At 45.0% G+C, this 26,156-nt stretch overlaps 1 protein-coding gene across 9 annotated transcripts in view; it reads left to right on the top strand.

Moving 5' to 3' along the window:
* The window catches only part of INVS (inversin), a 220,119-nt gene that overhangs the window by 102,744 nt on the left and 91,219 nt on the right, over positions 1 to 26,156 (top strand). For all 9 annotated transcript variants that reach the window (XM_061589721.1, XM_061589718.1, XM_061589716.1 and 6 more), the window contains 2 exons: positions 3,307 to 3,478; positions 25,030 to 25,185. In XM_061589721.1, the coding sequence (XP_061445705.1) occupies positions 3,307 to 3,478; positions 25,030 to 25,185 (328 nt within the window). The remainder of the gene's footprint in view (positions 1 to 3,306; positions 3,479 to 25,029; positions 25,186 to 26,156) is intronic.

The raw sequence follows: 26,156 nt of genomic DNA, 5'->3' as shown, positions 1-26,156 counted from the left end.
TGTTTTATATTATCATTATATTATAATGAAGCTGCTGGGTGCCATCATCAGGAGTTTTGGGCTGCAGTGCCACCAGTACACGGATGACACTCAGCTCTATCTCTCATTTAAGTCCTCACCAGAGTTGGCTGTGAACACCATGTCCAAGTGCCTGGAGGCCGTGAGTGGATGGATGGGCGAGAACAGACTGAAGCTGAACCCGGATAAGACCGAGGTGTTGCTCGTGGGTGACAAAAGAAGGTTGGGAGATATCGACCTGGTGCTGAATGGGGTGAGATTACCCCTGAAGGACCAGGTCTGCAGCCTAGGGGTCATTCTTGACTCCCAGCTGTCCATGGAGGCTCAGGTTTCGGCAGTGAGCCGGGCAGCTTGGTATCAATTGCATCTGATACGGAGGCTGCGACCCTACCTTCCTGTGCATCTGCTCCCACGAGTGATACCTGCCCTGGTTTCCTCTCGCTTAGACTACTGTAATGCACTCTATGTGGGGTTACCCATGAAAACGGTCCGGAAGTTGCAACTGGTACAGAATGCGGCGGCACGTTTGATCGCACACTGTCGCCGCCGGGATCATATCACCCCAGTGTTAAGAGATCTACACTGGATACCAGTTGCTTACCGGGCCCAATTCAAGGTGTTGGTCTTGACCTTTAAAACCCTATACAGTTTCGGCCCAGTCTATCTGAAGGAACGCCTCCAGCATCACTAAGTAGGCCGCCTAACAAGATCAGCCACACAGGACCTTCTCTCGGTCCCACCAGTCAAAACAGCTAGGCTGGTGCGGACCAGAGAGAGGGCTTTTTCGGTGGTGGCCCCCACTCTCTGGAATTCTCTCCCTTTGGATCTCCGACATGCCTCCTCCCTGTTGGGTTTTCACCGAGCCTTAAAAACCTGGCTATTCAGGCAGGCCTACAGAAGCCTCGGGGTGGATGAGTTTTTGTAATGTATTAATGGATGTTTTAGATTACCTGTGCCTTTTTTGAGTGTATATTGTGTTTTATTATGTTTGCTGTAAGTCGCCTAGAGTGTCCGTTAACTCGGACAGATAGGCGACTAACAAATAAAATTTAATAATAATAATAATATAATAAGATTAGTTTTGCCTACCAGTAAGGGCTTTACAGGTATGGAGCATATGCACTCAGATAGTGTAAGATTATTGATGGGGGTGTGTGGAACTGAGAAATAATATACCTCCTGAAAGATATGTTTGAGATAGAGTGCTGGTAGTCTTGTACCTTTCCACAGCAGTACAAGAAATGCAGACTGAGGCCCATTGCTTCGTTTCCTCAAAAGCGAAACTGAGAGCACTTTTTAAACCACACTTGATTTCATTTTGGTTTGCCACTAGAGGCCAGATGGTTACTTCAGAACCAGATCATTGTTGCTTATCTGTTCAGACATATCTGTTGGCGTTGTACTAAAAAATGATAGGTTTGTCTCAGGTTGGCAGTCAATTATCAAATGGCACATTGTTTAAATTCTCTGTGAGCTCATCCTGGTGTGCATGCCATAAAAGAGCCAATAACAAAGTGCTGACAAAAATGTTTTTTCTTTCTATGACAGTAAGGGCAGTTCGGCAATGGAACCGGCTGCCTAGGGAGGTGGTGGGATCCCCTTCACTGGATGTCTTCAAGCAGAGGCTGGACGGCTGTCTGCGGAAGATGCTCTAGCTGTGGATTTCCTGCTGTGAGCAGGGGGTTGGACTCGATGGCCTACAAGGCCCCTTCCAACTCTATGATTCTAGATATATTTTCCCAACTGATCTCTTATTGCTGTGTAGAAGGAATCTTTTTGTGCTCTTTCAAATCCTGCCACTATACTGAGATCTGTGTTCTGCGGTTAGAACTGTTGGTTACTTTTACATAGAAACTGTAAAGGTCTGAATAAGAAAAGGATACACCAACTGGTATTGCTGATATCCTGAGGGGGAAAATGCATTTTCTAATGAAGTAGGACAATTCTTTTATTCCATTATTAAAGAGAAGGTTTGGCATACTGGATACAGTGTAGGAAGCATGAAACTTTGGCTCAGCTTAAAGAACCCTTCTTACCTTTCTGATTAAGGGCTTGTGTAGTCTAAATGTTTGTTCTATTATCTCGTTGGCAAGGAAAAGAGGCAGCAGTATTGTGAACATAGGAATCAAAATCCAAGTAGTTTGTATGCGTGTCTGCTTTGTTAATAATAATAATAATAATAATAATTTAATTTATGTGTCGCCTCTCTGGCCAATGGCCACTCTAGGCGATGTACAAATCAGTTGCAGTAAATGCAGCACAATAAAATACACATAAAATACAATATAACAAGGAAACTATAAATAGGAATGATAACAGTTCAGAGTAATAGGCAGTTAGTCCTGAAAATTAACCCTCCCCGGTAGGTGCCAGGGAAGTACGTGTCCCGGATAGGACTTGGTCTTTGAAACGAGAGAGAGAGAGAGAGAGAGAGAGCTTTCTCTGTGTCTTCTCCCATCAAGGTACAGCTTAACAGGAACACAGTCCAACTGTCTGTCAGTAACACGTGATACTTCATTGCATATTAACAAGTGAGGATTTGTTGCCTGCCATGTTCACACAATATTTTCTGTGTACATGTAAACAGTCTTGACCATTCTCAGGCATGTGTTCTGTGGACAAACATAAAACGTTTACATGATGCTTATGGAAATGGCTGGTAGCAGTTCCCATCACATGGCTTATGTGGCAAGCTTGTCCATCTAATTGTATAATTGTGGATGTATAACTGAGTATTTTTTAATATACAAAACAATCTGCCCTCAGAGAGCTTAACAGATAAAGTTATAGAAATATGTGACAATAATAAAAATTTGAAAAACAGGACAAAGTAGAAATGAGACTGGCTACCATGGAGGCCTGAATTTGCCTGAATTTTGTGTCATACTCAACAGTAAAGTGCAGTGACAGATGCATACAAATGATATAAAAGGCAATATTTTTCTTAAAAAATTAAACAAGTGGCAAATTTGACTGAAATCTATAACCCACTTTTTTTTACTCTATTTGGAATACTAACCAATGTCAATATATTTTTTTTAAAAAAGGAGTGAAGACTAATAGCCTTAACAATATCCAGGACTTAGAAATCCCACTCATGCTATATTAATGGCAATCTTTTCAACCTTTTGTGAACCTTGAGATATTCTCATAAAAGAAGAATGAGATGTTCTTACTTAAGCAAAACATCTTTGCTATGGTGTGACAGTAGTTTGATTTGTGAATCCTAGGACCATATTTTATTTTTATTTCAATACCATTGTTACTCAGTGAACATTTGTATTCTAGGAAACAGTGGAAGCATTTTTGAAACACGCTTCTGTGAAAGATGATTCAGATCTTGAGGGAAGAACATCTTTTATGTGGGCTGCTGGGAAAGGCAGCAATGATGTCATCCAGACAATGCTGAATCTAAAATTGGACATTGATATCAACATGGCAGACAAATATGGTGGCACAGGTGAGACAGCATATGTAATGTTGAGGTTCTTGTCAACTTTCTAGGGACACCACAGTTTTCAAAATTGATGTATGCCAAATGATTTCTAAATTCACAGATATATGTAATGAGCAAAACAGGATGAATGAGCTTGTTGAGATTAATCAGAAAGGAGAATAGTTGCTGTATAGGCTAATGCCAGATTCATCTCCCCCCAAAAAATTTTTTAAACCCAACACAGATTTTGGCCTATTATGCCCCCTCCAAGATGCATGGCAAAACTGCTTTGGAAAAAGAGACGAGTTTCAAAAGCAGTCCAGTGTCTTCCCCCTGACAACAGTGAGGAGGCGGGGGATGATTATTATTATTTAATTCACCGGTTGCATGCAAGCCTTTGGATACAGCTAAGGCAGCTCTTCAGAATCTGGTCTGAAAATTTAAAAAATAAGAGGATAAATGAAGATGAATAACTAAACTATAACTGCTTGACAGGCAGAAGTATTGGATATACAACATGGACATGGTTGTAAAACTTTTTATGGAATAAGTATAATATAAACATTAACATTTGAAAGGAAAGTTAAACATGACAGTGATAATAATCTTGATGAAAATCTCAATGTTTGTCCTGCCCGAAGCCAAGAGATGCAGACACACATGGGTCTGTGAGGTTTTCTCATTTTATTAACGTTACAGTTATGTGAAAAGTTTTCCGACTCATTCACCTAACTGTGCTTTCTAGGAACTAATTCCCTCTCTAGCACTGACTAAGCATGTCTTTGCAGCCACAGTACCTTCCCCCCTTTCAGCACCCACTTAAATAGTTTTGTCTTTCGCATGAAGAGGACAGCTCCTCCTTAACCCTGACTGTTGGTCTTCGCACCTCAGAAGCCAACGGGAACGGGGTGAAGAGGGCTGGACCTCAGCTTCCCCCTCTGAATGATGGGGGCTAACAATCTGTTCAGGTGTGGAAAGTGCCTGGGCGCCCAGTTGGGGATCAGCAATTTGGCAAGGTGTCACTTCAAGCATGGGCAAGGGGAAAGTGTCCAAAGGAGCAGCCTCTCAACGCCTAGGCTTTGTTTCCTTGGAGGGGCCAGGTGACTGGGTGCAGTGCGAGCCCTCCTCCTGCAAGACATCTGCCCAATCCTCAAAGTCAGAATCTCCCTCCTTGAAGCCCCTCCAGTCCTAGGTCATAACATCATCCCCCCTCCCATGCTGAAACTTCCCCCAACCCGGGGGTTTGGACTTGTCTGGATAAGCTTCATGGAATTCTCTCACCAAATCCGTCACATGCACGTCAGTCGCTGCCTCCCAGGACTGTTCCTCTTTAGGTTACCTCAACCACTGGATCAAGTACGGTAAGTTTCCCTGGTGCCGCTGAGAATCCAGGATCCATTCCAAACTCTTCCTGACCATCCACCGGGGGGGGGGCTTCCAATGTTTAATGGGGATCAGGCGGCTGCTCTACAGTAAGCAGAGAGCAGTGAAAGATGGGCTGGACTCTCAAGAAAGGTGGGAGGTGGAGGCAAAATGCCACGGGGTTGATCTGGGCTTCTACTTCAAAGGGTCCCATTCTTCGAGCCTGCAATTTCTGACTAAGAGCCCTTGTGGGCAAGTAATGCGTGGACAGCCACACTTTGTTTCCAACCTGTATTTCTGAGCCAGGCTGGCAGTGTTGATCTGCCTGCCGCTTATAGTCGGCTTTTGCCTGCATTACTTGCTCCTGTAGCAAGTGCTGCATCGCCTGCAATTCTTGCACAAACTCCACTGCTGCCAGTATGGCTGGGATATCATTGGGATGGAGAAAGGTGCGTGGGTGTTATCCGAAGTTGGCAAAGAACAGATTCTGCTGTTTTGAGGCATGTACAGTGTTGTTACACTCCAACTCTACCAAAGGCAGTAAAGACACCCAATTATCCTTGTAATTTACATAGCAACGAAGATACTGCTCCAAAGTAGCATTCACTCTCTCTGTCTGTCCATCTGTCTGGGGGTGATGCGTGGATGACAGTCGCAACTCACTACCCAACAAATGCCATAACGCTTGCCAAAAGTAGGCAGTGAACTGGGTTCCCCAATCCGAAACCAAACTGGAGGGGAGTCCGTGGAGCGGAAAAATGTGCCCTACAAATAGTTGGGCAGTCTCCTGAGCAGTTGGCAACCCGGTACAGGGGATAAAATTTGCCATTTTACTGAAAGCATCTACGACCACCAAAACTGTCATCTTCCCCTGGGAAGCGGGGAGATCCATGATGAAGTCAAGAGTCACCATTTGCCATGGCTCCTCAGGCGTAGGAAGAGGCTCTAACAAATCTTCGGGTCATCCCTGCACATGTTTAGCCCTCATACAAGTGGGGCAGGATTGGATGTACCTTTCTATATCATGTTTAATTTTTGGCCACCAAAAGTCCCTTGTGACCATCTGCAAGGTTTTAAAAACCCCAAAATGTCCAGCAGTGGGGGTGTCATGACACTGGAGGAGTTTGGATTGCAACTCTCCAGAAGGCACATACAAAGCCTCATGCTGGTAAAGCAGCCCTCCCCTTTTAGAGAATTCAGGTATGCAGTTCTGCATTGCTTGCTCCAATTCTGATATCTGCTCCTGAGCATACGAGTCTTTCTCTTGAGCACTACGCAAGTCCTTGACCCAAGAGTCAAGGCAACTGGGCACCACCAACTCATCCAATGGTATAATGTGATGTTCTGAAGTAGCAGGTTGCTCCTCTTTGAACTCTGGCTTGCGGGACAGGGTATCCGTCCAATGGTTCTGTGCTTGAGGGATATAAATAATACGAAAGTGGAATCTATCTAAGAACTGCGCCCAATGCATTTGGTGCTTGGTGCTGGTTTCTGGGCTGTCTGAAGGCTCTCCAGATTTTGATGGTCCATGCAAACTTCCACTTCGTGTTCCTCGCCCTCCAGAAGGTGATGCCAGGTTTCAAAAGCATCCTGAATAGCCAGGAGTTTTTTCTCCCACACCGTATAGTTGAGCTCGGCAGTTGTCAACTTTCTGGAGTAGTAAGTGCAGGGTTGCAAGCCCCCCCCCCCGTTTCTGGGCTGGCTGCAATAACACCACTCCAATAGCTACATCTGATGCATCACTCTCCACCATGAAAGACTGTTGAGGGTCAGCATGCTGAAGTACTGGTTCTGAGATGAACATCTGCTTCAGCTCTTCGAAGGCTTGTTGTGCAGAGTCAGTCCAATGAAAGGGTCCTGAAAGGGGGCTATCTTGTTTGGAAAAGCAGTGATGAAATGGCGGTAGTAGTTAGCAAACCCAAAAAAGTGCTGAAGACCCTTCTTGGTTTTGGGGGGGGTGCCACGAGAGCACACAGCACATCTTGTCTGGATCCATCTCGAATCCTGTGGGGGAGATGCAATAGCCCAAGAAATCCAAAATGGTCAGGTCAAACCCACACTTCTCCAGCATGGCGTACAGAAGATGCTCTCTGAGTCTCTGTAACACAGCCCTCATGTGCTCCTTGTACTGTTCACAGGAGTCCGAGTAAATGAGAATGTCATCTAAATTAAACTATCATAAAGCCGTCCAAATAGTCCCAGAAGATGTCATTCATGAGATTCTGGAAGATAGCTGGGGCATTCGATAGCCCGACTAGCATGACTAAGTATTCAAAGTGTCCATAACATGTCTTGAAAGCAGTCTTCTGATCATCCGCTTCCTTGAGTCTGACCAAATTGTAAGCTCAGCATAAATCCAGTTTTATGTAAATTTTAGCAGAGAGCAAGCGCTCCAGCATTTCCCCAATTAAAGGGAGGGGGTACTGGTTGGGAGTAGTGATTTTGTTTAGCCCACGGTAATCCTGACACGGGCATAGATCCCCATTCTTCATGACAAACAATAGCAACGCCCCAGCGGGAGACTTAGACTTCTGTATGAAACCTTGCTGCAAATTAGTATCCAGGAATTCCCTCAACACTGCCAATTCTGGCTCTGACAAGGAGTATATGTGTCTTGATGGGATAGTAGCCCCCCCCAGCAACAAGCCTATGGCACAGTCATGGGGCAATGAGGGGGCAGTTGATCAGCTTCCTTTCTATCGAACACATCCTTGAATTCCTGATACTTTGTGGGTAGGTGCATCTCATCTGGCGGAAATGTGGCTGCCAGCATTAAAGGTGCAGTTTACTCGGGGGGTTGACAATGCAGCTGGCAATCGTCTGACTGGAACTTCACGGTAGCCTCCTTCCAGGAAATAACAGGATTGTATTGAGCCAGCCAGGGCATACCCAGAACCACTGGAAAACACGGCAAGGCGGCTAGATCGAAGACCAACCATTCCCCATGCCCGGGCACTTCCACCCCCAGCAGCTCAGTCGCTCTGGCTACTGCTCCAGACATCTGTGGTCTCTACTGTGAGGGATGACGTGAGCTCCATGATAGGCACTTTGTGCCTTTGTGCAAAGTCCAAGTCCATGAAATTACTGGAGGCTCCAGAGTGCACCATGGTAAACACTTGAACCTCTCTTCCAGCAGGCAAGGCTAAGCAGAGCCACCTAATGTAAGATGGATCTCGGCGGGAGAGGTTTCACTTGAGGTCGCTGACTTGCAGTCAATCCCAGCTCTTGGATGTCTACAAGGGCTGGGATTTGTACTTTCCCTGCACTGGCGTCTTTTCCGACTTGGTGGGGCAGGACTTGGCCATATGCCCCACCTTTCCATAATATAGACATAGACCCACCTAGCGCCGCCTCTTCTCCCCCTTTTCTGTCAGACATGGCTGTGTCCCTCCCATCTGCATGGGCTCCACCCCCTGCTGCAATGAAGTTCCCATGCTGGGTGGATTGCAGATGCAGGGGAGCAGTAAGGGAGGCAGGATTCACGCCTCCTGAGCCCTGTGTTCCTGGCAGCAACCCTTGAGCTGGCTGTCGATCTATAGACAAAGCTGAACAAGTTCTGAGAAAGTGCTCTGTTGGGAGGCTTAAGACAACTCATCCAACACCTACAAGTTGAGCCCCTGGAGGTATAAAAACATCAGTCCAAAGTAATTGAAATCTGTTTTTTGAGCCAGGATATGAAAAGAGTTGGTGTAAGATCTGACTGAGTTTTTCCCCTGTTTAAGGCACCTCAGTTGCCTGGACACTATTCCTTGCACTGGGCCTCTCCCTCCAATAGGGTGATAATGAAAGCCACCTTTACATCATCGTTGGGAAATTCCGACTGTTGTACACATATGTACAGTTCGCACTGGGCTAAGAACATGGAGAGTTGCTCAACCTTTTCCCCATAGCAGGCTGGCTTTCCCACCAGATGTTTGCTTTGAGGAACCGGCTGGGGCTGGGCGACTCCCTGCACCTGCTGCACAGGGAGTCCCTGGGTTACCAACTAAGTCATTTGAAAGTGCAAGGCTTGATTCTTGGCTTGAAGAGACTGGGTTTCAGTTTGAAGGCTCTGGACTTTGGTTAACACAGCTTGCATGGCTTGGTGAAGGTCCTCCCCTGCTCTGCCGCTCACTTCCATGCTGTCGGTTGTGGTGTCAGCGGGATAAGGAGGTGGCTGCTACAAACTGTCCTGTCCAAAGCCGAGAGATGCAGACGCACATGGTTCTGTGAGGTTTTCTCTTTTTATTAAGGTTACAGTTATGTCAAAAGCTTTCTAACTTTTTCACCCAACTGTGCTTTCTAGGAACTAATTCCCTCTCTAGCACTGACTAAGCATATCCATGGTCTGAATGATACTAACTTTAGTGTTCAGTGATGCATCTTTGCATTTGAGGAACTTTTCTAGTTCTCTCATAGCTGCCCTCTCCAGTCCTAGCCTAATTTCTTGACTGTTGTCTCCATTTTGGTTAATGACTGTGCTGAGGTATTGATAATCCTTTGACAAGTTCAGTGTCCTTGTTGTCAACTTTAAAGTTGCATAAATCTTCTGTTGTGATTACTTTAGTCTTCTTGACGTTCAGCTATAGTCCTGCTTTTGTGCTTTCCTCTTTAACTTTCATCAGCATTGGTTTCAAGTCATTAGTGGTTTTTGCTAAGAGTATGGTATTGTCTGCATATCTTAAATTATTGGTATTTCTCCCTCCAATTTTCACACCTCCTTCATCTTGGTCCAATCCCACTTTCTGCGTATAGATTAAACAAATAGGGTGATAAAATAACCCCTGTCTCACACCCTTTCCAACTGGGAACCAATTGGTTTCTCCATATCCTGTCCTTACAGTAATCTCTTGTCCAGAGTATAGGTTGCACATCAGGACATAGCGTTCCATAGTTTTTCATGATCTACACAGTCAAAGGTTTTGCTGTAAACTATAAGGGATGATTTCCTTCTGAAATACTTGGTCCGTTCCATTATCCAACGTATGTTTGCAATATGATTTCTGGTACCTCTTCCCTTTCTGAATCCAGCTTGGACATCTGGCATTTCTTGCTCCATATATGGTAAGAGCCTTTGTTGTAGAATCTTGAGCATTTCTTTACTTTTGCATGGGATATTAGGCAATAGTTCATTAATAACTGTATTCCCTGGGTTCCCCTTTCTTTGGAAATGGGATGTATATTGAATGCTTCCAGTGTGTGGGCCATTGTTTTCTTTTCCATGCTTGTTGACAAACCTTTGTCACAAAATTTGGACAGATTCAGTCTCAGTAGTTTGTAGCAAATTTATTGGTATGCCATCTGTTCCTGGTGTTTTGTTTCTTCCAAGTATTGTAAAAGCAGCTTTCACCTCACATTCTAAAATTTCTGGTCATCATACCAGTTCCTCCCTGAATGAAACTGTCATTCTTGCATCTCATTTATAGAGTTCTTCAGTATATTTCTGCCTTTTATTTAATCTCTGTTGGTCAGTGTGCTATTATTATTATTCAACATCCCTACTCTTGGTTTATTTATTTATTTAATTACGCTTTTAAACCGCCCTATAGCAATGAGCTCTCAGGGCGGTGTACAGCAAGATAAAACCACGTTTAAAAACGAACAAGTGTGGAGTACAACATACAATATAAAACATATTTAAAAACAAAATGGAATACAAATAGAATAAAAATACAATTACAGTTAAATTTAAAATAAAATTAAATTTAAGCTTAAAATGCCTGGGCGAAGAGGTAGGTTTTTACCTGGCGCCGAAAAGATAATAAAGAAGGCGCCAGGCGTATCTCATCTGGGAGGGCATTCCATAATTCGGGGGCCGCCACTGAAAAGGCCCTAGATCTAATTGTTGTTCTCCGGGCCTCCCTATGAGTTGGGACCCGGAGAAGGGCCTTAGAGGTCGAGCGCAGTGAACGGGTAGGTACATAGCGAGAGAGGCGTTCCATCAGATATTGCGGTCCGATGCCGTTAAGGGCTTTATAGGTAAGAACCAACACTTTGAATCTGGCCCGGAAACATATAGGTAGCCAGTTCAGTTGGGCCAGAATAGGTGTTATATGATCGAATTTCTTCGTCCCAGTAAGAACTCTGGCCGCAGCATTCTGCACTAGCTGAAGTTTCCGAATCGTCTTCAAAGGTAACCCTACGTAGAGTGCATTACAGTAATCCAATCTAGAGGTTACCAGAGCGTGAATAACTGAGGCGAGGTTCTCCCTGTCCAGATAGGGTCATAGTTGGGCTACCAGCCAAAGCTGGTAGAACGCATTCCATGCCACCGAGGCTACCTGAGCCTCAAGTGACAGGAGCGGATCTAATAAGACCCCCAAACTATGTACCTGCTCCTTTAGGGGGAGTGTAACCCCATCCAGAGCAGGTCTGACATCAACCACCTGGGCAGAGTACCCCCCCACCAACAGCATCTCAGTCTTGTCAGGATTGAGTTTCAGTTTATTAGCTCTCATCCAGTCCATTATCGCGGCCAGGCAGCGGTTCAGTACATTGACAGCCTCACCTGAGGAAGATGAAAAGGAGAAGTAGAGTTGCGTATCATCAGCATATTGCTGAAAATGCACTCCAAAACTCCTGATGACCTCACCCAGCGGCTTCATATAGATATTAAAGAGCATGGGGGACAGAACTGAACCCTGCGGGACCCCCTATTGGAGTACCCAGGGACTCGAGTAATGCTCCCCAAGCATCACCTTCTGGAGGCGATTCCCAAGATAGGAGTGCAGCCACTGCCAAGCAGTGCCTCCAATTCCTAAGTCCGTGAGTCGCCCCAGAAGGATACCATGGTCGATGGTATCAAAAGCCGCCGAGAGATCAAGGAGAACCAACAGAGTTACACTCCCTCTGTCTTTCTCCCGACAGAGGTCATCATACAGGGCGACCAAGGCCGTTTCTGTACCAAACCCCGGCCGAAAGCCCGATTGAAATGGGTCCAAATAATCAGTTTCATCCAAGAGAGCCTGGAGTTGGTGAGTTGGTAAATTTCCCTGTAAATTTCTCTAATCTTTTGGAGTAGGGATCTTGTTCTTCCCTTTTTGTTGTCCTCTTCTATTTCTATACAATAACTATTGTAATTGTTCTCTTTGTTCCTACGTCCTAGTCGCTGTATAGTTGCATTTAGAGTTCTCTGTTTCTATCTCCTTTTGCTTTTGCTTTCCTTTTCTCTTTAACCATTTTAAGAGTTTCTTCAGTCATCCATTGAGGTCTTTCTCTCTATTTAACTTGAGGTATTGTCTTTTTGCATTTTTCCCTGATAATGTCTCTGATTTCACTCCATAGTTCTTCTGGTTCTCTGTCAACTAAGTTTAAATCCTCAAATCTGTTCCTTATTGTTGGATGTTGTATCTGGCGCAAGCAGATGCCCAGGATGCAGAACAGTATAGTGACAGGCTAGATGCCAGTTGAAGCAATGAGCCGGACAAGCAATAAGTTTTAAGAGTCACTTTACTGACAATATATCACAAGCTCTCTCTGTACAAACTCCTCGACCCCCACACTCACAAGTGTCTGCTGGCCCTCTATATAGATAAGGCCAGCTGCCCGAGCCTAGGTTGCTTAGCAACGTGTCCTTGAAGATGGCTCGAGCTCTGCCAACTTTCGCTTCTAAGTCACGTAGCTCACTTGTGGAAATTTAACCTCTGCTTTCTCGGTTTAATAGCCAACAATCCCCCACCTTAAATTTCCACATTCAGCCAGTTACATTTTTCTTCCATTTACATGTGTTACATTTTACATGTCATTACATTTACATCATTTGGTTTTATACTTCTGATACATTTCCTTTTATTTCAGTTTACATCACTTTCATTTGTAATACAGTTACTCCATTGCAATCTCAGCATCATTTTCATTATATTTCATTACTCTTCATGATTTCCATCATCCCACTTTTTCCAGTTACTGAAGTCTATATGTTTAATGGAATTTATTTTAAATCTAACAGGTGGAATACCTTTTGTTGTTCTCTCTGATCTGCGTGGTTGTATTTCTGCCTTAGTGTCTGTGTCTGTGTTAGGCGATTCCTCTGTTTCTCTCTCAGAGCTAGAACTTGATTCACTACTGCTGCCTGTTTCTTCTTGTTTTATTGGTACTGTGTCTGCCTGTTCTTGTTCATTACTACCTTCAGTGTTTCCCAACTCCACATATGTTTTCTCTTCCCAATCCTGCTCTATTGCTTGCACGCTTCTGCTTAACACTACAGACCTTTGTTTTGGCAGCCATATTCTGTAATACGCGTTTTCAAATCCCAGCATGTACCCTTTGTCTGCTCTCCTTTGCAGCTTCCCTGTCCTTTTATTTTAGGGAACATGTACCCAGCATTCTGCTCCAAACCTAATCAAATGGTTTAATCTGGGTTTTCTGTCATACAATTTCTGATAAGGAGACATTCCAGTGGCCTTATGGAATATTCTGTTTTGAATGTAAGCTGAATACAGAACACACTCTCCCCAGAAACCTTGTGTTAAAGAGGAGTCACATAGCATTGATCTTATTGAGTCCTGAAGCAACCTGTTCCAGCGTTCAGCTAACCCGTTCTGATGAGGACTATAAGGGGCTGTTAACTCCTGTTTTATTCCTCTTTTATCCAAGTATTCAGTAAAAGAGTGTCCTAAGAACTCTCCTCCTTGATCTGATCTTATTCTCTGTATTTTGACACCAAACTGCACTTCAATTTTTGTAATAAATCTTTTCAGTTTCTCTGCAGCTTCACTTTTAGCTTTTAGTAAATAAACAGTGCAGAATTTTGAAAAATCATCAACTATTGTCAGGAAATATCTTGCACCCCCTGAGTAGGTTGAAATGGCCCCACTAAGTCCACGTGTATTAATTGATAAGGTGCATTTGTGCTGGGCATGGCTTCTTTGTTCTTTGCAGCCACAACTGCCCTAGTTTGTTTACACACGTGGCAGACTACGTATTTTTCACAGTTTCTCAATGTCACATCATTACTGTTCTCTGTTGTTTTCACCACATTTTCATATCCTATATGGCCTAGTTTTCTGTGCCATAAATGAACACAATTATTATGAGTACATGATTTGTTTGTTTCACGTGTAAGAAGAACAATGAGTTCCTCACTATTCCTTTCATGAATATTTTTTCTCCTCTCATCACATGCACTGAACCCCTTTTGAACATTACTGTGAACCCCATTTCATTGAGTTTCGACACAGCCATAATGTTACATTCGATATCAGGAACAAACAGTACATCTGTCATAATGGTATTGAAACCTGCTAATTTCACTGTACCCCTACTTTTGATCTGTTTCTTAGATCCATCAGCCATTATTACATGATCCTCTACGTCACAAAATGTATGAAACATAGATTTATCTTTGATTATACTATTTGTTGCCCCACTGTCAATTGCCCATAAATCTTTGCAGTTGTTTCCCTGCTCATCGTTAATACATTGCTTATTCTTACTAGCATAGATCACCTGTACACATGGTTTTCTTCCTCTTTCTCTTCTTCTTGCTTCACAATTCCTTTGAAGATGTTGCCTGGAACCACAAAAATAACACGCCTTTTGTCCATACAGTCTCTCTTGTGCAGCTTTGTTCTGTTTTTCCACGTTGTGTTTAGACTCAGTCTTTTCCTGCTTTGCCATTTCCTGCCTCCTTTGGAATTCTTGTAAAAGCTTGCCTTCTATATAATCCATATTGAGATTTGCATCGTCCATTGCTTCCAAAGAGCTCACCAGACTATCATAACTTGAATCTAGTGAAGCTAATGTGATATACACTTTTTGCGTTTGAGAATGTTCAATTTCACGTTCTGACAACTCAGTAAACATTCTGTTTATTTCCAACAAATGCTCTGACATGGTTGTATCTCCAGATAAGTGCATCTGATACAATCTTCTGGCAAGATATATTTTAGAACTGGCAGTCTTTTTCACATGAATATTTCTTAAAGTTTCCCAGGTTTCCTTTGCCGTTGTTGCATCACGCACGTGCAGTAATTGAGAATCATCAATAGCAAGAACAATTAACGCCTTTGCCCTCTCATCCAGCCTTCTCCAATCTGCTGGAATAGGCACCCCGGCGGGTGGGTCTTCTGCGATAACTTTCCACAGGTCTTCTTTCACTAGAAAAGCCTGCATTCTCTGTTTCCAAGTGCCATGATTTTTCCCTGTCAGCCTTTCCAAGGGAATCCCGGCCGATAACGTAACAGACATACTTCCACTTTTCACAGTTCACCGCCTTTGTAATTAGAGCTTCTCACCTTTGTCCTTCAGTCCCACGGCTCTCTCACAGCTTTCAGCTCAGCTTTCGGTTTCTCCATCTCTCTGCTGTTTTACTCGCTGGTCTGCAGTTCTGGCTTTTCTCTGCTGCTTTTCTGCAATCCTCAGCACCAGGTAACCATCAGCACCAGGTAACCATCCTCTGCTACCACTTGTTGGATGTTGTATCTGGCGCAAGCAGATGCCCAGGATGCAGAACAGTATAGTGACAGGCTAGATGCCAGTTGAAGCAATGAGCCGGACAAGCAATAAGTTTTAAGAGTCACTTTACTGACAATATATCACAAGCTCTCTCTGTACAAACTCCTCGACCCCCACACTCACAAGTGTCTGCTGGCCCTCTATATAGATAAGGCCAGCTGCCCGAGCCTAGGTTGCTTAGCAACGTGTCCTTGAAGATGGCTCGAGCTCTGCCAACTTTCGCTTCTAAGTCACGTTGCTCACTTGTGGAAATTTAACCTCTGCTTTCTCGGTTTAATAGCCAACACTTATTTGAACTTTATATTCTTCTGCGATGTTATTTAAATTGTAATTTGGCATTATGATTGCTTTGTTGTTGTTCTTTACCTTTGCTCTGATTTTCGATACTACCAGTTCATGATCTGCAACAGTCTGCTCCCGTCTTGTTTTTGTAGAAAGTATGGAATCTCTCCATCTTCTGCTACCAATTATATAATCAATTTGATTCCTATATTGACCATTTGGTGATGTCCACGTGTACAGTCGTCTTTTCGGTTGCTCAAAATATGTGTTTTCAAGAAACAAATTATTGGCTTCACAGAATTCAATGTCTTTCTTCTGCTTCATTTCTGTCTCCTAAGCCCCATTTCCCCACAATTCCTAGTTCTTGTCTTCTCTACCTTTTCATTCCAATCCCCCATGATAATCAGCACATCTTGTTTTGGTGTGTGATCAATTTCTTCCTGTACTTCTGCATAAAATCTTTCCAATTCCTCTTCTCCTGCGTTCGCCATTGGAGCATAGACTTGGATGATGGTTATGTTAATAGGTTTGCCATTTAATCTCATTGATATCACTCGCTCAGACCTTGTGTTGTAGTTCCTAATTGCTTTTGCTACATCACTTCTCACTATCAAAGCAACCCCATTTCTTCTTAATTTCTCATTTCCTGCATAAAATATTTTGTAGTTGCCTGGTTGAAAATGTCCAATTCCCATCCATTTTAATTCACTCGCACCAAGTATTGTTATGTTGATACGTTCCATTTCTTGCTTGACAATTTCTAACTTTCCCTGGTTCATGCTTGTCACATTCCATGTTCCTATTGTGTACGTTGTACAACTCCAGACTCTCCTTTCGCATCTGTATTCATCAGTCTCTGAGCTTCCTTTCGGCCTTGACCCAGCTGCGTCATTACTCACAGTGCTACTCATACTTGTCCGTTGGTCTTCCCCAATAGCTCGGTGAGTGCCTTCTGACCTGGGGTCTCATCTTCCAGCACTCTCTCATGTTGCATTTTGGATACTCTGTTTATAGCGTTTTCATGGTAAGATGTATTCCAATGGAAGGAGGAAGTCAAATCTCCGGTAAAAGGGGTCGAGGTCCACTCAGCCTTCCATCCATCCGTGGTCGGTAAAATGAGTACCCGGCATATGCTGGGGGGTAAAGAAAGGCCGGGGAAGGAACTGACAATCCCACCCCATATATACGGTCTGCCTAGTAAACGTCACAAGACGTCACCCTAAGAGTCGGAAACGACTCGCACTACAAGTGCGGGGCCACCTTTACCTTTACCTTCCTTCTGAGTTTGGATTCATCTTAGTCTGGTGTCTCAGCTTTGACCATTCCGCTTTGCATGCCATGGCTAGGAGTCTAGCCTCTTGGTCTAGACTCCTGATGGCATTGCTCTCAGCTTCCTTGACACTCTCAACCTCCCTCCCCACGTTAAGGTGTGTTAAGTATGTTACGTGTGTTAAGGTGAAGTATATTCTAGAAAAATTCTAGGTGTGCTCTATGTTTTTAATTGACCATACCCACCTTTCCTTAAGTGGAGTGGTTTAATCCTAGGATGCTAAAAACATGTATCTTGGGCAGGCCAAGTTTGTTTTTTCCAGCAGCTAGACTCATTGCTCAAATAGCAACATATTGTAATCAGTCTGATTTTCCATAGGAGGTATGCCATCTAGCGGGTCTTAGCTCCACCTATCGTCCGAAGGCAAGAATGTTTCTGAAGTCAAGACTAGGGGCGTCAGGCCCCTCCCACTCTCCAGTTCATTCTTGCCTTCGTCCGCGCAAGATCTATAGCTAGTGACTAGATAAGTTTTGTGTGACAGAGTGTGGAGTTTTGTGTGTGTATTTCACGTTGTTCCCTTTCCTCTGTCTTGTGTTTTACTACTGTTTGTGTGTCATTCCTGGGGATTTCCTTGGGGAGGTTCCCCCTTGCCCGGGTGTTTTTCTTCCCAGGACAAAGCTTACGATGCTGTAGAGAGATCGCGGCTGCGGTCTCTCTCCCTCAGCGGCGGACGCAGCCTTAACCAGGAGCTGCGTTTTCCTGGCCTGCTCAGCCGCCCTTTCCGTGCCCTGACGATCGGGAGCCTGCTGCTGCGGCTTCCTTTTGTCTTTGGCTTTCTTCCGGGGCGGCGCTTTCAATCTCCCCCGCCAGGAGCCTGCTATTACTGCTCTCTGCCTTCCCCTTTTAGCGGCTTCTGCTTGCCTTCCCCGACTCGTCCGCGGCGTTTAATACCTTGCCGGGACGGTCTCTGCAGTCCGCGGCTGCGGCTTGCCTGTTTACCGATTTTTCTCCCTGCTCGGGGAGTTCGCTGGCCGCTCTGCCTCCTTGACGGAGGCTTCCCTGCATACCTTATACAGCCGCGTTTGCGTTCTATTGCAGCCTATTTTCGCGGCGGTTTTCCCCCAGAGCCTGCAACTGCGGCTCTCCATACTATCAATGTCCCTTTCTGGTTGGACTGCCTCGCCTCCCCCAGATCGTTTTGCGGCAATTTAAATCTCGCTGCGATGGTTGCTCGCCGGCTGCGGCTGCGGCTTGCTCCCAGTGTCCCTGGCTCTGCCCAATTACTAGGGGATTTGCCCCATCTTGCCTCTGTGACAAACTTTCTTTCCTGGCTTTTATAGCCGCGATCGCCCCGCGGCTCCAGAGCACCTTTTTTATTTTTGGAAGCTGTTTGTTCGGCTCGCTAGTGCTCCCCGGGGACCGCCATTGCTTCTTCATCTCCACAAACCTTTCTGATTGGCCAATTTTTCCCGCTCTTTTCGCGGGTGCCATTTTGTTTGTCTATATTCAGTACTGCAAAGGGGGGTCTCTTTTACAAGGACTGTGGATAGCAGAGCCCAGGCTCTCAGTCAGCTCCCACAGTGTGATCTACCTTTGTTTGTGTGTTGCAGATAGGATCCTATAGTTCTTCACAGGCTCCTTTATTAAATCTGCTGCTGCTGCTGGTTCTGGCAATTTCTAACCAGTACAATCTCATCGGTGACTGTTTCATCAAGACTGTGGCTGTACACCGAGCTGTTTGACCTGTACATTCTGTCCCATTCGTGGCCGTGTACTCAGACTGTGATACTGTACAAAACCTGTTGGAATGGTACATTCTGCCCCATCCGTCGCCGTGTACCAAGGCTGTTGATACTATATAAAAACTGTTTGAACTGTACATTCTGCCCCATCCGTGGCCGTGTACCAAGGCTGTTGATACTATACAAAAGCTTTTTGAACTGTACATTCTGCCCCATCCGTGGCCGTGTACCAAGGCTGTTGATACTATTCAAAACGGTTTGAGTGTACCAAGACTGTTGCTACTGTACTAGCTGTGTATCAATGCTACTAACATTGTACATTCTGCCCCATCCGTGGCCGTGTACTTAGCCATCTGCCAGTGCATTCTGCCCCATTCGTGTGCCGTGTACTGAGCCTGTACGGGTCTGTACATTCTGCCCCATCGTGGCAGTGTACTGATACCCATAGAAAATATAAGATGGCGGAACAGCCAGCGACGACTCAGACAGCCAAGCCGTAGCAATCTAAAGCGGCCAAGCATAAGCACACTAAAGCTGTTACCAAAACTAAACATCTTTCCAGCCACAGCACAACTAAGCGCCCACGTTATGTCTCCGTTCTGGCTTCCAATGGCTCAGCTCAGGAACAGTTAATGAATCTAACTCACTCTCCATTGCTTCCTCTGAGGAGGAGGACTTTGCTGGATTTCCTGAATAGCCAACTACCAACCTGCCCCCTCACATATTACCACCCAGGGCTTATCCATCGTCACAGCCCACTGGGCCGCCTCTACAAGTGCAACCATCTGTTTCTCCGGGGCTGCAGCTGTCTCATGAGTCGTTTTTTACTTAATCACAGTCACCGCCACAAGTCTCTGCCATACCTCAGCACAGTATGGACCACTATGTATGTCATGAGGTTATTTCATCTTACTCCCCACGTCCCTTTGACAATGCCAGAAGCAGATGCATTGATGATGTTTCATATGGGGAGGAGGCACCCTTTGCTGTACAAACCGATGGAGACGCATGGAGTGCTCATTCGGTACACGAGGAGAATACTTTTTATCGCCTGTTCGATGCCTCAGATTATCTGCCTCTTGGTCGCAGAGTATTGAACACCCTTGGTCTCCAAGCTACACAACCAGCAGCTCCCGCTCCCCCTATTAAAGGGGCCAGGGTCTTGAAATCCCCCGCGCCAGCAGAGCACTACCTTCCTCTTGCTAACAGTCTTTATTCTCTGGCTCCTGACTTCACCAGCAGACTGGCTCTTCCTGGCATAGTCGAGCCGATATCCAGTCTAGTATATAGATTCCTTTTTGCCGAGGGAAGGAGATTCCCATCTAAAAGGCGCCTCTGAGCGCAGGCTGGGCTTTGTTTTACGCAAGAATCATGAGGCCACCACCTTCTCCATGCGAGCCGCTGCATCAGCTTCTATACTTTCTAAGGCATTGATGATGTGGTTGGATGACCTTTAGAGGATCCTAATCCTGATCCTGTATCTTTGAGGAGGTCACTGATAAAATTGCGCAAGACAGCGGCTTTTGTAGCTGATGCCACCTTAGACGCAAATCAACTGGGAGCACGAGGTATGGCAGCACAGGTAGTCGCTCGGCGGATCCTCTGGCTTCATCACTGGCAAGCTGACTCCACAGCCAGAGTTATTCTGTCAAGGGCACCTTATTCCGGATCAGTACTCTTCGGTGAGGAGGTCCTAAAGGCAGTGCTTGTTGACCCCAAGGACGCTCGAAGGCCTGTCTTGGCCACTGTCCGGAACGCAGATCGCAGGCTTTTCAGACGTTTCTCCTCATATCGCACAACCCAGCACTTTTGAGGAAAGCGACCCGGGTGACGAGACCACGATTTCCGAAACTATGATTTCCGGCCCTCCAGGGGATCCTGGAACAGGAGTTTCCCTGGCAGAGACAGCCTTCAAGAAGGAGACTTCCTGGTTTCTATCCACCTAAAGGAAGCGTATCTCCATGTGACTATTTGCAGAGCCCACAGAAAATTCCTTCGGTTTTCTTTCAGCCCCCAGCCTTTTCAATACCAAGCGATGCCGTTCAGCCTCTCATCTGCCCGAGAGTTTTTTACCAAGGCCTATGACCGGCCAGTCAATTTCGACAAGCCATCTCCAACCAACCCAACGCATACAACATCTAGGACCGATATTGGACACCCGACAGGTGACGGTGTTCCTGACTCCAGACCATATAAATGCTATTTTTTATTTTATTTATTTGTTTCATTTATAGACCGCCCATAGCGAGTGGCTCTCTGGGCGGTGTACAAAAAGGTTAAAATACAAAATATCAACAATAAAATCAGACAGCAAACAATAAACACAAGCAGCAACTAAAGAAAAAAAGAAAAAATAAAAAATTTAAATTATAACATAAACGCTTAAAATGCCTGGGAGCATAGCCAGGTCTTAACCTGGCGCCAAAAAGATAGAAGCGTAGGCGCCAGGCGTACTTCTTCGGGGAGGCTGTTCCACAGTTTGGGGGCTATCACAGATGTCGCACGGTCTCTGATGTCCCACGCAACCGCAGACGTTATGCTTCTGTCCAGGGCTCTCAGGAGGTTGGTGTCCACCATCCATATTGTGCCATGTGCTTGAGCTCATACGTGCCTGCACCAGTGGGCTTTGCTACCGTTTCAGCAGGATATTGCTATGTCAAATCATCGAGCAATTCCCTTGAGCCTCGCACTGCGTCTTTCATTCCGCTGATGGACGGGGGTCCGACATCTCACCCAGGGCACTCCGTTCAGTGAACACGCAGAACTGTTATCACTACAGATGCAGTCCCCTTGGCTGGGGAGCCCACTGCAACTCTCAGTTCGTTCAGGGGGTTCGGAACACAGCAGAGCAGACTCAGAGTAGTATTGGCTAGAGCTGAAGGCTGTCCACTTAGCTCTGCCCCATTTTCAGTCTCTGTTCCACTTGGACCATGCTCTCATTCGAACGGACAACACGTGGGCCAAATCTCATTTAAACAGACAAAAGGGGACCAGGTCCCGTCCTCTACACATCTGCGATCCTACGGCAGAACATCTCAGAGGAATTTGGAATGTGACAGCACACTGGCTCAACAGACAACTGGTTTGTCCGGGAGAATGGAAACTTCATCCAACCATTTTCCATCTTCTCCAATGTCGGTTCGGCGTCTTCTCAGTTGATCTATTTGCCTCCAGCTGCAATTGCCAGTAACCCAGGTACTTCGCTCGATACCTGGACATGATAGCAAAAGCGGTGGATGCCCTATTGTACGCCTTCCTTCCAATACCACTCTTAGCCAGAACCTTGAGAAAGACGCGACGCGAGAGGGCCAAACTGGTTCTGATAGTCCCATACTGGCCCTGTCGACCGTGGTTCTCGGATCTCCTTGCCATGTCAGTAACGGATACTTGGACGCTCTGGGTCAGGCCAGATCTCTTATTCCAGGGTCCAATATTGCATCAGGATCCCACTTGGCTCAAGCTAACAGCGTGGCTTTTGAACGGGACATTTAAGATCTTCTGGTCTGTCTGATGCTGTTATTGACATTATCTTGGCCTCGAGACGACCATCCATCCCCCGTATATATCAACATACTTGGGTGGCAGTCTCCAAGGGTGTCAGTCTCAGCACTTAGATCCTTTCCAGGCCACAACACAACAGATACCGCAGTTCCTTCATAGGGGCCCCTGATGGGACTTACACTTAACACCTTACATAGACATGCGTCCACTCCGTCTTCCGTTGTCTCAGTGTCCTACACTGATGCTCCTATTGCCTCGCACCCGTTCATCAAACGTTTTCTGAGGGAAACCGCGTTACGCTCACCGGCTGTATTCCACCGTTTTCCCTCGTGGACTTTGTTGAAGGTACTACAAGCTTTACAATGCCCTCCGTTTGAGCCCCTCAGGACTGTGCCTTTACGTCTGTTGTTGTTCAAGGTGTTGTTCCTAATCGTGATCAACTCGTCGAGACGAGTTTCGGATCTGGATGCATTGTCTTTTGCACGCCATCTCTGTGTTTCCACAAGGACTCTGTTGTACTGAAGACTGATCCTTTCTCCCAAGGTTGATTCAGTTTTCCATTGCAACTAGGACATTGTTTTGCCCTCCTTTTGTCCGAATCCTACTCATCCTCTCGAGAAGGCTTGGCATTCGTTGGAGGTCCGCAGGGCTCTCAAGACCTACCTGTCTAGGACTCAGCATATATGACAGACCGAGACTTTGTTTGTATCCTTTCATCCAAGGTCTATGGGGCATAAAGTAGCCAATTCCACCTTATCCCGCTGGTTGCGGGCATGCATTCCCTTAGCGTATGAGTCCAATTCCACCTAGTGTTACCGCTCATTCCACCAGGTCAGCGGCCACTATGGCTGCTTTTGCTACCAATGCTCCTGTTGCCGATATTTGCAGAGCTGCTGTTTGGTCTACCCCACATTCGTTTATAAGTCATTATAAAATAGACCGTTATGCCTCTGCTGTTGCCTCTTTTGGCAGACGAGTGTTGCAACAGGTTCTTAATGAGGATTAGGTTGTGGGTGGTCCCTCCCTGTTATGGGTTGCTTTGGTACATCCCGCTTGATGGCATACCTCCTATGGAAAATGGACCATTGGTCTCACCTGAAGGGTGATTTTCATAGGAGGTATGCCATCACAACCCTCCCAGTCGGAGGATACCTAGATATTTTTTAGGAATTTTATATATACCTGTTACGCTATTTTACTACATTTATTAGTGAAGTCAAGATTGCTATTACTGTTATCTCGCTGTGTTAGAGTCATATTATTATGAATGTTGTTATTATGTTATGTTCTTGCTGGTAGGCCCGTTGGCCTTTTCTCCTGCATTTTTAGATATCTCTCTTTGGACTCGCTGCGAATGAACTGGAGAGTGGGAGGGGCCTGACGCCCCTAGTCTTGACTTCAGAAACATTCTTGCCTTTGGACGATAGGTGGAGCTATTACCCGCTTGATGGCATACCTCCTATGAAAATCACCCTTCAGGTGAGACCAATGGTCCATTTTACATCAAACTGCAGTTTCAGGTTCAACTGTTAATGCACCCAAAATAGAAAATTGTCATTTAAGGAAAAACACACATAAATCAAATACCAACAAGTCAAGAGTTAAATTCACTAATAGGCAAAAAACCATTGCGGTTTAAGAATGTACCTATAGCCAACAGATATTTCTATCAAACTTTAAAAAGCAGGGAAATTGGGCAGCTATAGTGAATGTACCAGGGGAGCAGGAGACCTGACCTCCTCTCTGATATATTGTTCTGCCCTACAGATTGGTCAAAATGCAAACTCAATTTGGGTTGGTCTTTCACAGTCCAATCCACTTCCTGTGTAGCTTGGAAGAATTTGGTAACATGTGCCTCTGAGCATAAAAGAAATAAAAACCATTTAAGAAATAAAATCACTACTTATTTTCCTTTCGCTATTCTTCCCAAGTGTGTTTCTCCTCAACCATGTTCTCATATTGAAATGGACCTCAACTTAAATTAAAAAAAATTGGGGGGGGGGGGAGAAGGGCTGCAGAGTGGCAAGCTGTAGGTGAAGTACAAGGGTTCTGCATTTCTTATCCTAACCCTTGCTTTTTAAATTGGACACACACAGAGACACTCTTCCTGTGTGATTGAGAAAGTTCCATGTTTAAACACACACAACTTCCACCACCATGTGTAATTTGGCCCTTTTAACTTTGGAAGAAGCTGGGTTAAATTACATAATATACACCTGCACATGCTTCCCAAAAAAAAGTCAGGAATACAGTTGCTATGAAATTTGTTGAACTGAACCCAGATCTACCATTGCATTAATATGGCTTCTTGCATTTGAATCCATTCAATTCAAGTTTTAATAGAATCACAAGACATTTGTTACTGTGAAGCAAAATGATACCAAGGAAAAAGAATTTTGATTAGTATCACAGGAGCAGCTCAGGGGCAGCTTTATAACTTTGCCGTCACTATATACAATGGAGAGGGATCTAAGTGTTGGTGGAACAAAGGCTTCATTGTGACCAGCTGGCTGAAGAAAATTTAGCTTACTAGGAAATACTGAACAGAGACTTGGAAGCAAGATGCCTGCGTCAGAATGAATGATGGGACAGGGAAAAACCAGGCCATGCTGACATAGCTGCTGCTTTATTTAAAAGTATTGTTGCAAGCATCTCATGCATCAACTAGTTGAGTAGTTTACTGCCTTGTGCTTCAGGAGTGTAATGCTGAAAAATAGGATCTAGAGTGTACAATAGGGTCAAGACCAAGAAGCCAGTTCCACCCAGCAGCAGGTGGCAATTTTGTCAGATTTTTGTCTATACAACCAGCAACCCCATTGGGCTTTCTTCACCAACATAGCTTATTGGATTTGCAATATATTTAACAGGGCACAATCTGCATCCATAGTTTAAGAAATGATGAAGATAAATATAAATACTCCATCTTGCTATGTAGTTTAAGTTTTATTATGTTCTCTGTTATAATCCTTTTTCTCATCTTTCAGCATTACATGCTGCTGCCCTTTCTGGCCATGTCAGCACCGTGCAATTGCTTCTAAAACATGATGCCCACGTAGATGCTACTGACGTTATGAAACACACTCCCCTCTTCCGTGCCTGTGAGATGGGGCATAAAGAAGTGATACAGACTCTCATTAAAGGTCAGCTGTGGCACATTCATAAACTTCTTTGTAGAGACATTGCTGTCTTCAGCTTTTGAGATGAATAAACAGTAATGACAGACAAGAAAAAAGAGAATACCAGGTCAGCACAGGGAGAATGGTACAAGGAGATGTTGGTCATGTATCTACATTAAATGATAAGAGCAGAAAATAGATTTTTCCACAAGACGCTTCCTAAAGCTACATTTGAGGTAAATTTGCATAGTACTGATCCTGCAAAATATCTAAGAATTTTGAAGAAAATTTAAAAATACAGTAGAATAGCATCATTTATGTGTAAGGAAATTAATAGAATAGAGTTGGAGGAGGTCTTGTTGACCATCTAGTCCAACAGCCTGCTTGTTGCAGGAAATATAGAGATAGAAGCTCTCTAATTGTCCTCTTCTTTTTTAATTCTGTAGAGTAGCTCATGGGGCAAGGCAGGTCAGTTTTTGCAACACTACTGAGAGCTCTGCATGAGCACCTTGCTTTGGCAAGGGTTGAAAGTAAACGTTGACCCTCTATTTCCAGTCCATCAGGCCAGACCGCCTAAGGACTCCACCCCCTTTTTGAGAGCTAGAATCCTTATAGAGTCAACCCTCTGGCCTATGGATGGACACTTCTGCTGTGCTTCATGGGCTTCTCCCTGGTGTGATCCCTTTGCCGCTGGACTAGTGAGGTAGTGGGAGGCACATTGGGCTCTGGGAAAGGCACCTGTGAGGGTTCTGGCTCTAGTGCTGTGGACCCTGGTGCTGTGGGTTCTGGTTCAGAGGGCTCCTGCCTACTGGATTTGTGTTCCAGTGATCCCCTGATCACAAGTATGAAACTCAGTCAGGAACCCAGTCTGGCTCCTTAGCCAGTGACTCTAGCCTCTGACCTGGTGCCTTGATCACTGCTGGGCTCCAGGGTCATGATATTAACAGATGGCTGTCTAATCTCTGCTTGAAGTCCTCCAATGAAGGAAAGCCACT

Source organism: Rhineura floridana, chromosome 11, assembly GCF_030035675.1.
Source record: "Rhineura floridana isolate rRhiFlo1 chromosome 11, rRhiFlo1.hap2, whole genome shotgun sequence".
Classification (NCBI taxonomy): Eukaryota; Metazoa; Chordata; class Lepidosauria; order Squamata; family Rhineuridae; genus Rhineura; species Rhineura floridana.
Note: the sequence above shows the minus strand (reverse complement) of the source record. Positions and strands in the feature narration are given on the sequence as shown.